Source organism: Bombus fervidus, chromosome 7 (genome assembly GCF_041682495.2).
Source record: "Bombus fervidus isolate BK054 chromosome 7, iyBomFerv1, whole genome shotgun sequence".
In the NCBI taxonomy this organism is placed as follows: Eukaryota; Metazoa; Arthropoda; class Insecta; order Hymenoptera; family Apidae; genus Bombus; species Bombus fervidus.
The window spans coordinates 2,357,329-2,370,449 of NC_091523.1; the positions used below are offsets into that span (position 1 = coordinate 2,357,329).

At 37.1% G+C, this 13,121-nt stretch overlaps 1 protein-coding gene across 2 annotated transcripts in view; it reads left to right on the forward strand.

Annotated features, from left to right (window-relative positions):
* Positions 1-13,121, forward strand: part of LOC139989249 (lachesin) — a 194,772-nt gene that overhangs the window by 165,696 nt on the left and 15,955 nt on the right. For both annotated transcript variants that reach the window (XM_072007432.1, XM_072007431.1), the window contains exon 7: positions 12,214-12,333. In XM_072007432.1, the coding sequence (XP_071863533.1) occupies positions 12,214-12,333 (120 nt within the window). The remainder of the gene's footprint in view (positions 1-12,213; positions 12,334-13,121) is intronic.

Below are 13,121 nucleotides of genomic sequence, written 5' to 3' on the forward strand. Positions count from 1 at the left end.
TACATGGAAGAACTTATGAGAACATAACTAGTTCCGCCACTATTCCAAATTTTCATAGTTGGAAGGTTAAAATTTATATATTAAGAGAATTTCGGGGAATAGAACTTAATATGTCATAGATGTTTTATGTACTTCATTTATTCACGTATTAAAATACTTTGGTCTGTTTATAATAGTGTAGTATCTTATATTACAATCAGTTTATTTGCAATGAATTAATTAAACAAATGTCGATTAAACAGGAAACACTCTCTCGACAACGCTAGCAACACTCTTTCCTTGACTTCTCAACTAACACTCTCCGGCTTCTCCACTGACACTGACTGTTAATTCGTCTTTCTCTCTTAGCATCCCTTTGTCTTCTGTCTTAGCCCCACAACACACATGTTCCGCAACCGCTCGTGGACAGGCTCACATAGGCCTTCTCCATGAAACTATTCGATTGAAGGACCGACGACACATTGATGAGCATGTCGGCACTTCGGCTTTCTCGCGACATTGTTTATAGTTCGCCTGATATCTCTTAGGCCTTTCATCCACGATACTACAATAGTATGTGAATTTTATCAAAGTATACGAATTAATGATTTTTTTTTTTTTTATTCGGTAGAATATTACAATCAATTCTTAAAAAGAATTTTTAGTAATTACGATGTCGCGTTTCCATGTCCTAATATGTAACCTTACGGTAAGGCTACTTCTTTTGGTACATATCTTAATGGATTAATATATCCTTTGCTAATTGAATCTGTTGTGTAGATCCAGTGTACAGTGCCTTTTCAGTCTTCTCCGGTGGACTGCTCTATTTAAAAGCTGAGTGACCAGAGGATTGGAATGCTTAGTCAAGCGTATGTTGTAACTGTTACTGAATTTCAAAATTTCTTCTTTAACTGTTAGTATTTTTAAGTCTCTGTGTATGGTTTCATTGGCTTACGTACCGAGGGGCATTACAGATAGTCCTGAGCGTTTTCGATTGAAATCACTGTAGGATCTCAATGTTAGAGTTGAATTCCTGCACCCCACAGTTGAATTCCGTAGATCCATACAGGTTTATAAAATGATTTTGCTTAATTTCGAACGCTGGCCTATAAGTCAATAGAACTGTCTTTAAGTAGAACTTACTTATTTCCAAGTTAATCTTCTGTCTAATAGCATTCCTAGGTACTTTACATGCATTGACTGAAGTAACATGCATTGATTTGCCTTCATTTGTGTTAATACGCTATGTATGACAACATTTTACAATTTTGTTCAAGTGATCCTGAAGGACTGGAGAAGCTACTTCTGGGTTTTTATCCGCTGCTAAGACTGCGGTATCGTCAACGAATGTAGCTCTATTGACATTGGCCGAAGTGAGTAGGTCTGTCGTATAGATGAAGTATAAGATTGGTCCAAGTACACAGCATTGTGGTACTCCAACCTCAGTAGGAAAAGTTGTAGTTGTGGCATCTAAAAATCTTAAATTGTCTGTTATTTAGGTAAGAATGCATGATTTCTTTCCCAACTCCTGGCTAATATTATGTGTAATACGATATACCAGTTCAGTTGTCGAATACCCAATACGTTTTCGAAACTCAAATTGATGATTTGGAATCGTCATTGTATCATCCAGTATGGTACGTAGGCGTTTGCTTAACTTTTTTCCCAAGAGTTTGAATAGGCTCGATAGTAAGCTGATTGGACGGTATGATACTACAGTCGTTCGTGAGTAAGTGTGATGATTGACAGTTTCCATGAGGATGGATAATAATCAAAAATGGATGATTACGTTAAAATGTGATGAGCGATATCCCCTTTTTCGGTAATTCTTTGATCACCTTATCGCTGATCATATCGTGTTCTAGGACCTTCATAGAGTTAAGATTTTTGTCAATCATTGCATTGGCTTCCTGGGAAGAAAAGAACTTGACAGGGAAAGAGGCTTGGCTTGACGATTGGAAATGTTTAAATATTTCGGTTTCACACGAAGTGGATTTGGGAAGAAACGGTTTGAATACTGTAGCTAGATGAGAAGCGAATAGGTTGGTTCTGTCTATGGGACACCTTGCTCAATCACCACGTGGAGAACTAGGGGAAGGAATTATCTGCTGTGATCTGGTGAGTCTGTTCGGAACTTTTCAGAGAGAGTAGTTTGTAACGGATGTGGAAGTCAGCTTATCCAAATATATTTGAAAACACTCATTTCTGAACTTTTGTGGAAATTTTCTGGTTTTGTAGTTGCGTTGTTTAGTTTCCATTTGCCTTCTATTTTGTTTTCTTCAAGTTTGTCTACTTCAGAATATCTGCTACTTTACACCTTCCTAACCTTCCTAACTTTCTTTTATCTTCGATTTTTTTCTTATAGCGTTTGGATACTCGTGTTGGGTTATATACTCTAACTTTAGAGTAGAAGAGCGACACGCGTTTATTATGTTGTTCATCAGATACTCAACTGCTGCATCTATATCTTCTTTCGTCTTTGGTGGTTTGATTTTGAAATGTTGAAGGATTGCCTAAAGTGAGACCAGTTAATTGGTTTGTTATAGATTCAGATAGCAAGTTGATTTTCAATAATTGTAGAACCGACTGTTACAATAACTGGTGAGTGATCTGAGGACAACTCTAGAGAAGAATTAACTTGAATGTATCTCGGAGATATATTTTTGTTTATGAAGAAGTCCAGTAAGTCAAGTAATTTGTTTGTCTCCATAGGCCAGTATGGGCTCACCTGTACTAATGTAATTTAATTTATTTGATAAAATACTTTTGTATAGTAATCTACCTTTTGGAGTGATGTTTCTATTACCTCAGTCAATACGTTTAGCATTAAAATCGCCTCCTGCTATAAACCTGTAACCTAGACTTTAAAAGAAAATGATCAAAATCCTCTTTTAATAGGCTGTGCCTCGGAGAACAATACATAGCAGGTATTTCAAACGGACTATGCCAATCTTAAATCATAATGGTAGTTGCTTGGAGATGATCCTTCTTGTATAGTAGAAGTTCGTAGTGTTTGATATTAGATTTTATAATAATACCTGATCCGACATACCTGCCCTGCCGCTGAGGTATCGAGAGTGATAAGTATTGTAACCGTTGGCTTTAAACTAATATTTGTCCGTAAAATGAGTTTCAGAAATAAGCATTATGTCTATTTTTTGGCAGTCTAGAAAGATTTCTAGGTCGTTTTTATGTCGAGCCAGACCGTTAACGTTCCGGTACGTATCGACTTCATTATTTGGCATTAAGCGTCATTTTGTTTATTACAGTAACGTTAGCAGAGGCAGCAGGTTATTGATCCGTTCTGTTTGTTCCTCAATTAGTTTCTCTAGCCCGTAAAAAATTTCTGTAGTTTGTTATTTTGTTGAAAATTTCGTTATTTTGTTTATTACTAGCGTTAACGGAGCCAGCAGGTTATTGATCTGTTCTGTTTGTTTCTCAATTAGTTTCTCTAGCCCGTAAAGGATTTCTGTAGTTTGTGCATTAACTGTTTGGCTGTTATCGATGTTATCATGTGAGCGTTTATTGCTCGTATTTCCTAGAATTGCCCGAATATAGGATACGGATGAAGAGGCAAGTCTTAAATGGCTTCTTATTTCGTTATCTAGAGAAGTAATATTAGTATTCGGATTGTATTTCAGTCTGAATTCAAGGTACATTTTTCTACAGAGCACCTTATGAGCTGGACAGCTTTTATAATTTTTTGGATGATTATCTCAGCAAAGGACACATTTCGGAGGAATGTCTGCCGGTTTAGTGTACTCATTTGTTGGATATATATCTGAGCATTTTACACAGAGAAATTGGTGATTACAATATTATTTCGGTATGACTGTATCTTTAACATCTCTTGTACTGCACTATCTCTCTTTTTTTTTATATAGTGGTTCGAAGTTTACTATGTACTTCACAATTTTGTCAATGTTGTAAATGATTTAATTATTTGGCTTTGCTTGAGGTCTATGAGAAACAAGGACATTGGATTTTGTGTAGCTCTGTGTTCTATATCGTTGATGTTAGTTACTTCGTGTCCGTGCTGTAGAAGTTCTTCCTTTAATCCTCCTAGGTCTGCTGAGTGACGTAAGTTGCGTAGGACTACACAAAAAGGCCTGTTCTGTTGTAATTGAGACAGTGTGAAAGTTAGCGTCCAGCATTTTTAGAAGTTTTATTATTTTTCTGTATGAATTAGAGTCACTCGGTATTATCTTGACCTAGTCATTATTTACTTTTAATTTGAATTCGTCTGTGATGGTTAACATTCAGGTATATCCATCAGGTGTATCTAATAATATAAATCTATTGGAGGTTGTTATTGCAATTATCTCAAGATCTTCTTTGAATTTTGCATTCCTTTTTATATCCTTTTTCCCTTCCGGACTTCTTCTATGCTTATTTCTAGACAATTCTTTGGATGAGTCGTACTTCTGCCATTAAAGTGGCAGATCACCTAGTTGACGGATTGAGGAATGTCCTGGTTGTATGTTCGAAGCCATCTCCGAACCAGATAATACCTAATTATAGTGAAAATCGGTATCAACGATCGAGCAGTTTCATACGCTTTTCTTCGTTTTCATTTCGAGATACATAGCTATAGTTGTCCTTTTCTAACGGTATTATTCGCTTACTGTTTGTAAACTGGCGGAGGATTATAGCAAACGTCTGTACGCTATGACAGCTGGATCGCGACTACGAATTAATAATGAATTAGTAATTAGATGCAGCATATATTGACCTGTTTATAAGCGAACATTTGACACGCATCTGCCCCATTCCTTAAAGCTGCTTCTCTAAATATAAGACACTTTTTCTCCTTCGCAACAGCATTAGTGACAAATAAACGAATGAAAAAAGGTCGTCTAGTACACGCGGTCTCCGTGAGAGAAAACGACGTCTGTTCGGGGAAGTTTCGCAAGGTCGATGGTATTAACGAGATTCCTGATACCGGTGACGCACCAGTAACGACTGCTATAGTGGAAGTTGATACTAAAAAGCGATGAATAGTTTGTACACAAATTCCGAGGCGACTCGGTTCAACTTCTTCTATGAATCTAAAACTCGGCGCGAATGGAATTCTTCGTTGAACAGGCGTTCAAATTCGCCGAAAGGAATGGAATTCGACCACTTTCCAAAACTTAAAATATGGATTTAATTGAAGTTTACTCCATTCCCCTCCGGTGACTATGTATGGGTTGACTAAACTTTCATCGACCAGTGGGATATTTATCGAGGAGAAACGCGATTCTGACAGATCGATCGAAAGAAGCTTATGCATATTTTAAAGTATACCTACTTTGCAAATATTATTTTAAGATATATCCGACTACTCCTTTGAATTTAAATCTCGTATTAAAATTCCAACGTTATTGGATTCTATTCTTACTTTGAACTACGTTTAAAATACGAAACATTGTAACCTGCAATTTTTCTTTTCCAGAGAACAAGTATTCTAACGTTAAGATAATAAATCTAAAGATATCCTTTGTGTAAATTATATTACCATAAGCAATACAATGGCTGCAAAAAAAGTATTTACGCATACCTTTATTTTCCAATGAAGTACCTTTTTATCAGCTTTCACGTTTCATTTTTGTAGTATCAAATTTTTGTAGTGAATCCCATACAGATAGGAGAAATCATAGTAATGGTTTGAATCAGTAATGAAAAATTGTCGTTTTTATTGTCCACGCGCCAATCTGGAATTTCGACTCTTGTTTCCATAGATAAGAACTTTACGCGCATACCTCTTACTGCAGTATTGGATTTCTGTCGCCTTTACCTACCACTACCTCCCCTTACACGTTAAACTGCAGTTTACGATTTCTGCTTTACATCCTTTTTACGTCGCGCACTTTTTAGTCGGACTATTGTGATTTATGATCACGTTACCGTCCGTAACATCACGACCAATGAATTCCTTCCATGGATACGATCGGTCGAAGCATTCTTGCCATGTGCGTATGCTAGTCCAAATGGAATCGTATTATTCGATTAAAACGAGCAATCTTGTATCTCCATTGGACAAACAGAAATTATGGTTACGCCGTTAGATCACGTTGGAGTTAACGATTTTGAAATTGCTTATGTTGCTCAATTCGAATTTTTGACATTGGCACTTTAACGTTGGATGTACTAACGTCGATGTAGGTGTACTAACATATGGAATTTGAGCAGCAAAGCATTTTTTATAGATTGTTAACTTTCAAACGAATCGCATATAAAAATATTAATATTTTTGCAACTTTTCAAGGATTACGACATGCACATTTGCAAAATTCAAAATTTTTATCCTCGGTTCATCTTTTAAACTAACGTTGGCAAGATTTTGCAATCTTTAGTCTAAATTTAATATTGTATAATTGCGCAGCGTGGCAAGCATTTGTCAGTCACTGAAGGGACAGCAACGAAGACGATATGAAATTTACATTATTCCCAGGGATTATTTGCGTCAAAACGTAGCGGATGGACGCCGGAAACTCGGTGGTACTGGTAGTTTCACAAGCGACGAGTACATCTTTAAACTGTCCATCAATATTGAACGAAGAAACCGTCGTACCAATCGTCTATTCACGCCGCGACGCCAGCTTGGTAGAGATGCAGCGAAGCGCGAAGGTTACAGTATTACCATGGAAGTACGAAGATCTGTCCTTTGGCCTAGAAGCAGAGGGAATTCTGCTTTCTATGAGAGCCATCCCCGCGAAACCACAGCCTGCTCCCTTAGCCAGTCAACCTAGAAACCTATTACAGGATTTCCTAGCGTTTTGCCGCAGCACGACAAGCGTATTTCGCTCCACAGTATTCCCAACTGGACATCTTTAAACGATTCGCTGTTTTAACACGTTCTACACAGCGCCGTCACCCGTTACGCTTGAATTCGTCCCTTGTCGACGATTTAAAGCAAATTTTACATTTTACATGTTCCATCTAATTGGCATTATTACAAATTTATCCCTTTTCCTGGCTCTCTTTCTCTCTTTTTCAAATGAAATAGTTAAATTTTTGTGAAAGTGAAAGTATTCTAGAAGAATCATTCTATATTAAACCAACATCTTTTTCGAAATAAGATTAAATCTTCTTATATCCCAATTTCAATCTTATCTCGGAAAACTTTCAATATCTATATGTCGGAGTTGAGTTGTTTGAGCTTAAATTATGGGCGTGTAAAGAATCTTCGCTTGGGTTGTTCATTGTTGTTTCACAATCAAGATAACGTTTATTAACACGGATACAGATGAAATAAGATCGACCAGTGACCGCGGTAACTAGACGCTAATGGCAATGACCTTAGGTTCGATATAGCGAATCCACGGTCCACGGGCTCACTCTTTATTAAACTCAGAATAGAATTTCTATGCACAAAAGTATCGCTCGCTATGACGCTCTTTATATTGCTCTCTAGACGATGTGTCACTTACCAAGGAGATCACAAGGACAACTGTGTAATGGAAACTTTCTTCTCCTTACGCTTGCGTTAGCTTTGTTTAACGTTGGCCTGGGATACCAACAAACTGCTACCGTTGCTAGGCAGACTCACATAACTGCGACATTGCTCTTGCCCAGGGTTTGATTGTTAATTCAACGTGTGTCTCATAATATTGGTACTTTTCTGTTAGGTGGAACGTCCATCCCGTGACCGCGGCTACGCTCGGCGACCGGTTGTCGCCTCGAGCCTAAGCTCATTGTCTCAAGTTTCGAATGACTGTGTCTGGGTTATTTCATGAATGCTATTGAGGCTTTTCCAAGCAATTCCAACGGGTGACCCCGTTGTCCTTTCATCTCCGACATATATATATGAAATTTTAATATAAAATTACACGAATCAATAACGATTCTTTCGTTTTACCTTTAAATTGAAGGAATTTGTTAACGATAGAAAACAGTCTTGCAGGTACAATCTTTAAATTCTGAAGAAACTGTAAGTTAATAATTCCTTGGTTTAGTCAACATTCATGCGAGACAATAAATAGACTAGGGAGAACCGGCGCAGTCGTTAATACAAGTTAAGAAAGATTTATCGGAGGTTACCAGCAACTTTTGATATTATAGCGTTAATACTCATCATGAAGATCGGCTACCATCGAAGAAACCACATAAAGCGGCTTGACCAGCCGATCTGGAAACCTATTAGGGCATCCCAATATTTCGCCTTACAGGCTTACTTCATCACCACAATCGCATCAGGGGACACACCTTCGGCCGAAATCCTAAGCTATTAGCCGGGATTTCTCTTTCCTCCAATTTAAATGATTTATTTCGCGGCGAACCGACCTATCTCCGACCAAATACCATCCTAGCCCTCTAACATTTTCAGAGAATGCCAGCGCTGGCGATATTTCGCCCTGTCGTTGCTGGCCCTTCTACAATTACCTTTCTTCCTTCCTTCCTCCCGTTCTTCCTTCCTTCGATAAAGATCAAATTGAATTGGTAAATTGATAGAGTTTTGTTTATACCCAGGCTCGCAAAAGTATTCGAATATTGGGAAATGCCGGTTATGAATATATTATGTGTATTATACGAAACGTTTTGAAATGTAGTTGGTATTGTAACGAAACCTAATTGTCGCAGTTTTATCGATGGAGCGTGGAACAAATCTAAAAACGTGCATTTGCACATAGAAGCTACAGGATATTTAATGCAAGTATATATTTCGTAGAGATCACAAAAATATTTAAGCTCGGAATAACTTTTTGGCGAAAAGAGATTCAATCCGTTGTTCCTGGCAATTCGATTGTGGAAACGCGCGTTTATTGCCTCGGTGTATGTACATCTTTATTCACGTTTTTTGGATATCATCGTACTTTCAGCCTGGCCAATTACAGAATTGGATTTCGTTCAGCTCATTAATCTAAACATCGGACCGAAACGACGGTTCCGCAATCGAGCTAAATGAATATTCGAACGAACAACGGTACGTGTCGAGATATAAAGATTGATTTACGAGTCCCGCAAGTCTGTAGTTGAAACGAAAAAAGTTTTAATTCCCGCTATGGTGTATTAAATAATTCTGTCCGTATCGACGCGATGCCCTCAGCGTCGAAATTGTTCGTACCGTGATAGCTTTCATCGAAACACAGTTATTTTCCCACCTTGAATAGCTTTCGAATACCTCTGAACAGGTTTCCTATTTAAATACACTCTTCCAAATAAACATTTCCTTTCGAACAGATTTTCCAAACGCTTTTAAAGTGTATCAGTTAATTAATTACGGTTAATTAATGTACAATACGTAAAATGAATCCCAAACCGATTCACGCGATACGTTCGTATTACAGGAAGGTTGTGATTAATTATTTCGTTGATGGAAATTTAATGAATTCTTGGCTGATACGAATTAAAACTTGTTTGTTAATTAATGTCCGTTTGGCAGTGTTTCTGATTCTACAACAAAGGTAATTATTCGGATTGACGTTGTGTTTCGTTAAATTTATATTTTAGTCCATCTTTGTAAACAATTAAATTTAAATGTATAGCAAACAATACGATTTAAAAACATGGTTGGAAATTTGATTTTTAAATATTTTCTTGAATTTATGTTCTAATATTGGTAGAAGGCAACAATAGATTATTCTACGAGCTGCCAGTGAAGGGAATGTATTTTCCTCTCACTAGGGAATCAAAGGGTTCTCACTTCATTCCATCGCAAACCTACAAGTCCCAAGGGCACGCGAGAAACTGCAGATTTGTTTTCGTGTTATGCACGACGTGGTCTTCACCGAGTTGTGGTTTAGTTTGTAAGGTAATCGATATATGCTATCGTAATACAGTTCAATTTTGATTTTAATCTAATTTGCCCTTTTCGAACTCAGCTTTCTAACTCGATCAACCTCCTGACACCTTGAAAACTTCATCATGCTTTTGCGAGTCTCTCAACAAGGTATAAGATTTATATAATTTACATTTGCAAATTTAAGAAGTAATTATTCATTTGACAGATAGTTTGAGAAATATTTGTAAATCGAATTACTTTTTACACCATCTTCTATTTGAAGATCGTAGGAAAGATATGATAATTGTACGCTTTTGTTGATTATTTCTTTTAATCTCACATTATGATTGAACGAGAGAATTTTAATGACGCAATTAAAAATGAAAACGTTCTGTTAGATTCAAAGACGTAAGTTTTTAAAAAATAATTTACAAGTCGCTGAATAATTATCAAGACAGTAATATTTTAATACTGTAACGATCGGTATTTTGAAAATTTTGAAGAGAATGAAAAATCCAAACCAAATAAAGAAACAATTATGGTAATACGGGACCAAGCGACATACTGAACATACTGAATTTTAATTGAATTTTAACTGAAAAATAATGTGACTTATCGCGTTATGTCCCTGCAATTTCAGATAAAAAATTCACATTGCAAAAATAGTTTCAGTTTCACCACCAAAAATTTCATCCTATTACCTGAGCACCTACGTCTCTTCACAACTCTATGAAATCTTCTCTCACCAATTCCAGTGCCTAGCCCGATTCATCCCCAATGCATCCGGATCACGATAATACGTTGCAATAACATCGCCGGACGAAACCTTCTTACGTCGAAAACAGATCGGAAATCCGTTTGACGAAACGAGAGTCTCGCAGACGTCGCTGGTCCACTTTTCCCGACTTATCTTGGAAATGTATGTATGATTAAGCAAGTGGTCCGAGACACGAGGAGTATTTTGTAGCCGCTTCTTCCTCAAAATGCAGGAACAAACGTAACTTACTCGGTCAAAAGAACTGGCCGGCACGGAAAGAGGATGGCTGTTAAGACCTAAGCAGCTCACAGAAAGCTGCTTACGATATTCGGAACGATAGACGCGCTATGCCGCGAGTTACCTTCCGCTCCTTTTAAATGACAGGACCGTCAACCACGCCAGCATTTCATTATCATAAGTTATGCGGCCTCGACGACGGCTAATGGCCACCACAAAAGGACGAACACCAGGAAATATCTCGTAAGGCGATTGTAACCGGCACAATACATCGGCATGCGATCTCTGTTGCTTTTAACCATCCCGCTTCCGTCCTACGACCTTTGCTCTCTCTCTCTCTCTCTCTCTCTCTCTCCTTTTCTCTCTCTTATTATTAGAGAGAAGACTGTACCGTAGCGCAATTGTGCAGAATGAATATGATCCGGCTGCGTTTCACCGGGAAAATGACTCTTACGCGTGTGACACAGTTTCGAGCAACTTCATAACAAATGCTCGTCTTATATTTAATTCGACCTCGAGTCCTGCGTTGTATCGCGAGCTACTGTCAGTGGTAGTGCGAACAAAGTTGATGCAGATTTGAAAGTCTGTTGGAAATGAGGAATATACTGGTAGAAATTTGAAATTACGATTGCGCGATTTCGTATCGCGATGCAGCGTACTTTGCGTTCTTGTAGTTTGCGTGACGCGTGTGTGCTATAGGTAGATTTATGGCTGAGACGGTGACGAACACGGTGAAATTTAAAGAAAAGTTGTATGTTTGGTGATTAATAGTTTTTGGATATAGTTGATTTTTTAATACGTAGATTAGTATAATAGAACTTATGATCTGCGAATTAATATGGAAGTATGACTATTAGGATAAAGGAATTTCGAGATAGCAGTACACTCGCTTATTCTTATAGCGATTTGTCTATGTAATATCTTTTTCCGTTGTTCCTTTTGCTTTATTCTTTTCGGTGGGCAGAAATCTTTTGACCAGAATGAGAGATGGTGTTATAAAAAATGACAGTTTGTACTTAAAATTCCGAAATAGTACCGAAACAGAGGTAAATGTGTATAAACGATATATTTATATAAGATAACATATGAATATTTCTTTTTTTAAAAATAGTATCTCAGAGACTCGTTATATTGCTTACGGTGCTCAAACACATGAAACAGGTTTTATTAAGACAGTATCAGGTCTTCTGGCCGAGGATAGAGTAAAAATAAATATACGTTAGGAATTTAATATTAGCCACTTTCTGTAATTCAACTTTAAAAGAGGCTACTTATATTCCAAAATTATTGAATTTTCTGTTAGTATGTATCGGTGGGGTGCAAACAGCGTCATATCGAAAATAAATTTCCTGAAATCCGACGATCGCCGTATGCAATTTCACGTGATCGAATTTACTTTAACCCGAACGTGTCGGCGCGTTACGTTTCATTGAACCGTATCAATGACGGGTGACAAATCGCGGCGTGTCCGATAATTATTACATATACGTATACTTTATGTTCTGCCATTGATTAATGGCGTCGCGATAAATTGCAGTTCACCCGATGGTTCAAGTACCAAACCAGCTAGTCGGCGCGCCAACTGGAACCAACGTAACGCTGGTTTGTCTCGTCGAAGCTTCTCCGAAGGCCATTAATTATTGGACACGGGAATCAGGTAAGATTCAATTAACTGTTTCCACCGTCGTTTGGTTTTATTCCTCATTTCGAAAAATATTACCAAAGCTGTAGAGTATTATAGTTCTAACGAAATCGCTTCCAGAAAGAAGCAATTCTGAACAAAAGACAATTGTACATAGAAGTATTAGTAAATTCTGTATTTACTATAAATTCTTTTTTATATTGGTAATAACCATCTATTTTAATATGGACAAATTATTTACTGTTAAATTGTTGTTGTTCATGTATTTATATCCAGTATATATGTGCAAGAATATTTATCTAAATATCAAGAATAAAATACATATAATAACTTATCTGAATGATAATACATTTTTATTTAAATATTTCTCCTTTGTTACTATTTATAAAAATACGAATATGTAAACATCCAAAGTTCATTCACACTGCACTTGACAAATTTATTTTCTTCTTTTGTTAGTCATAATTTAATTTTATCAAATTATGATGTATTTTAAACTTGCCTCTGTTCACCACTGTATAAAAACCAGACATAAGATTTTATTTTTCGAGTCGAAGAACATGAATCGATAGATAGGTTTATTAAATCGCACGCGATAGAAACTGAATTTTCGTTGGCTGGCTGAGTAAAATAATAATTCGCCGAAGCGTGTTCGCTGGCGAGCCACGAAGATAAGTCACGTACAGAAATTTAAATGCGAAGCGAAGCCGAGCATTGTACGGTTCGAAAATTCCCATTCTACCGGATCCTTAGGACCTCTTTACTTTCTTATGGCGTAACGTTTTGTGGAACGAAGTTAGCAT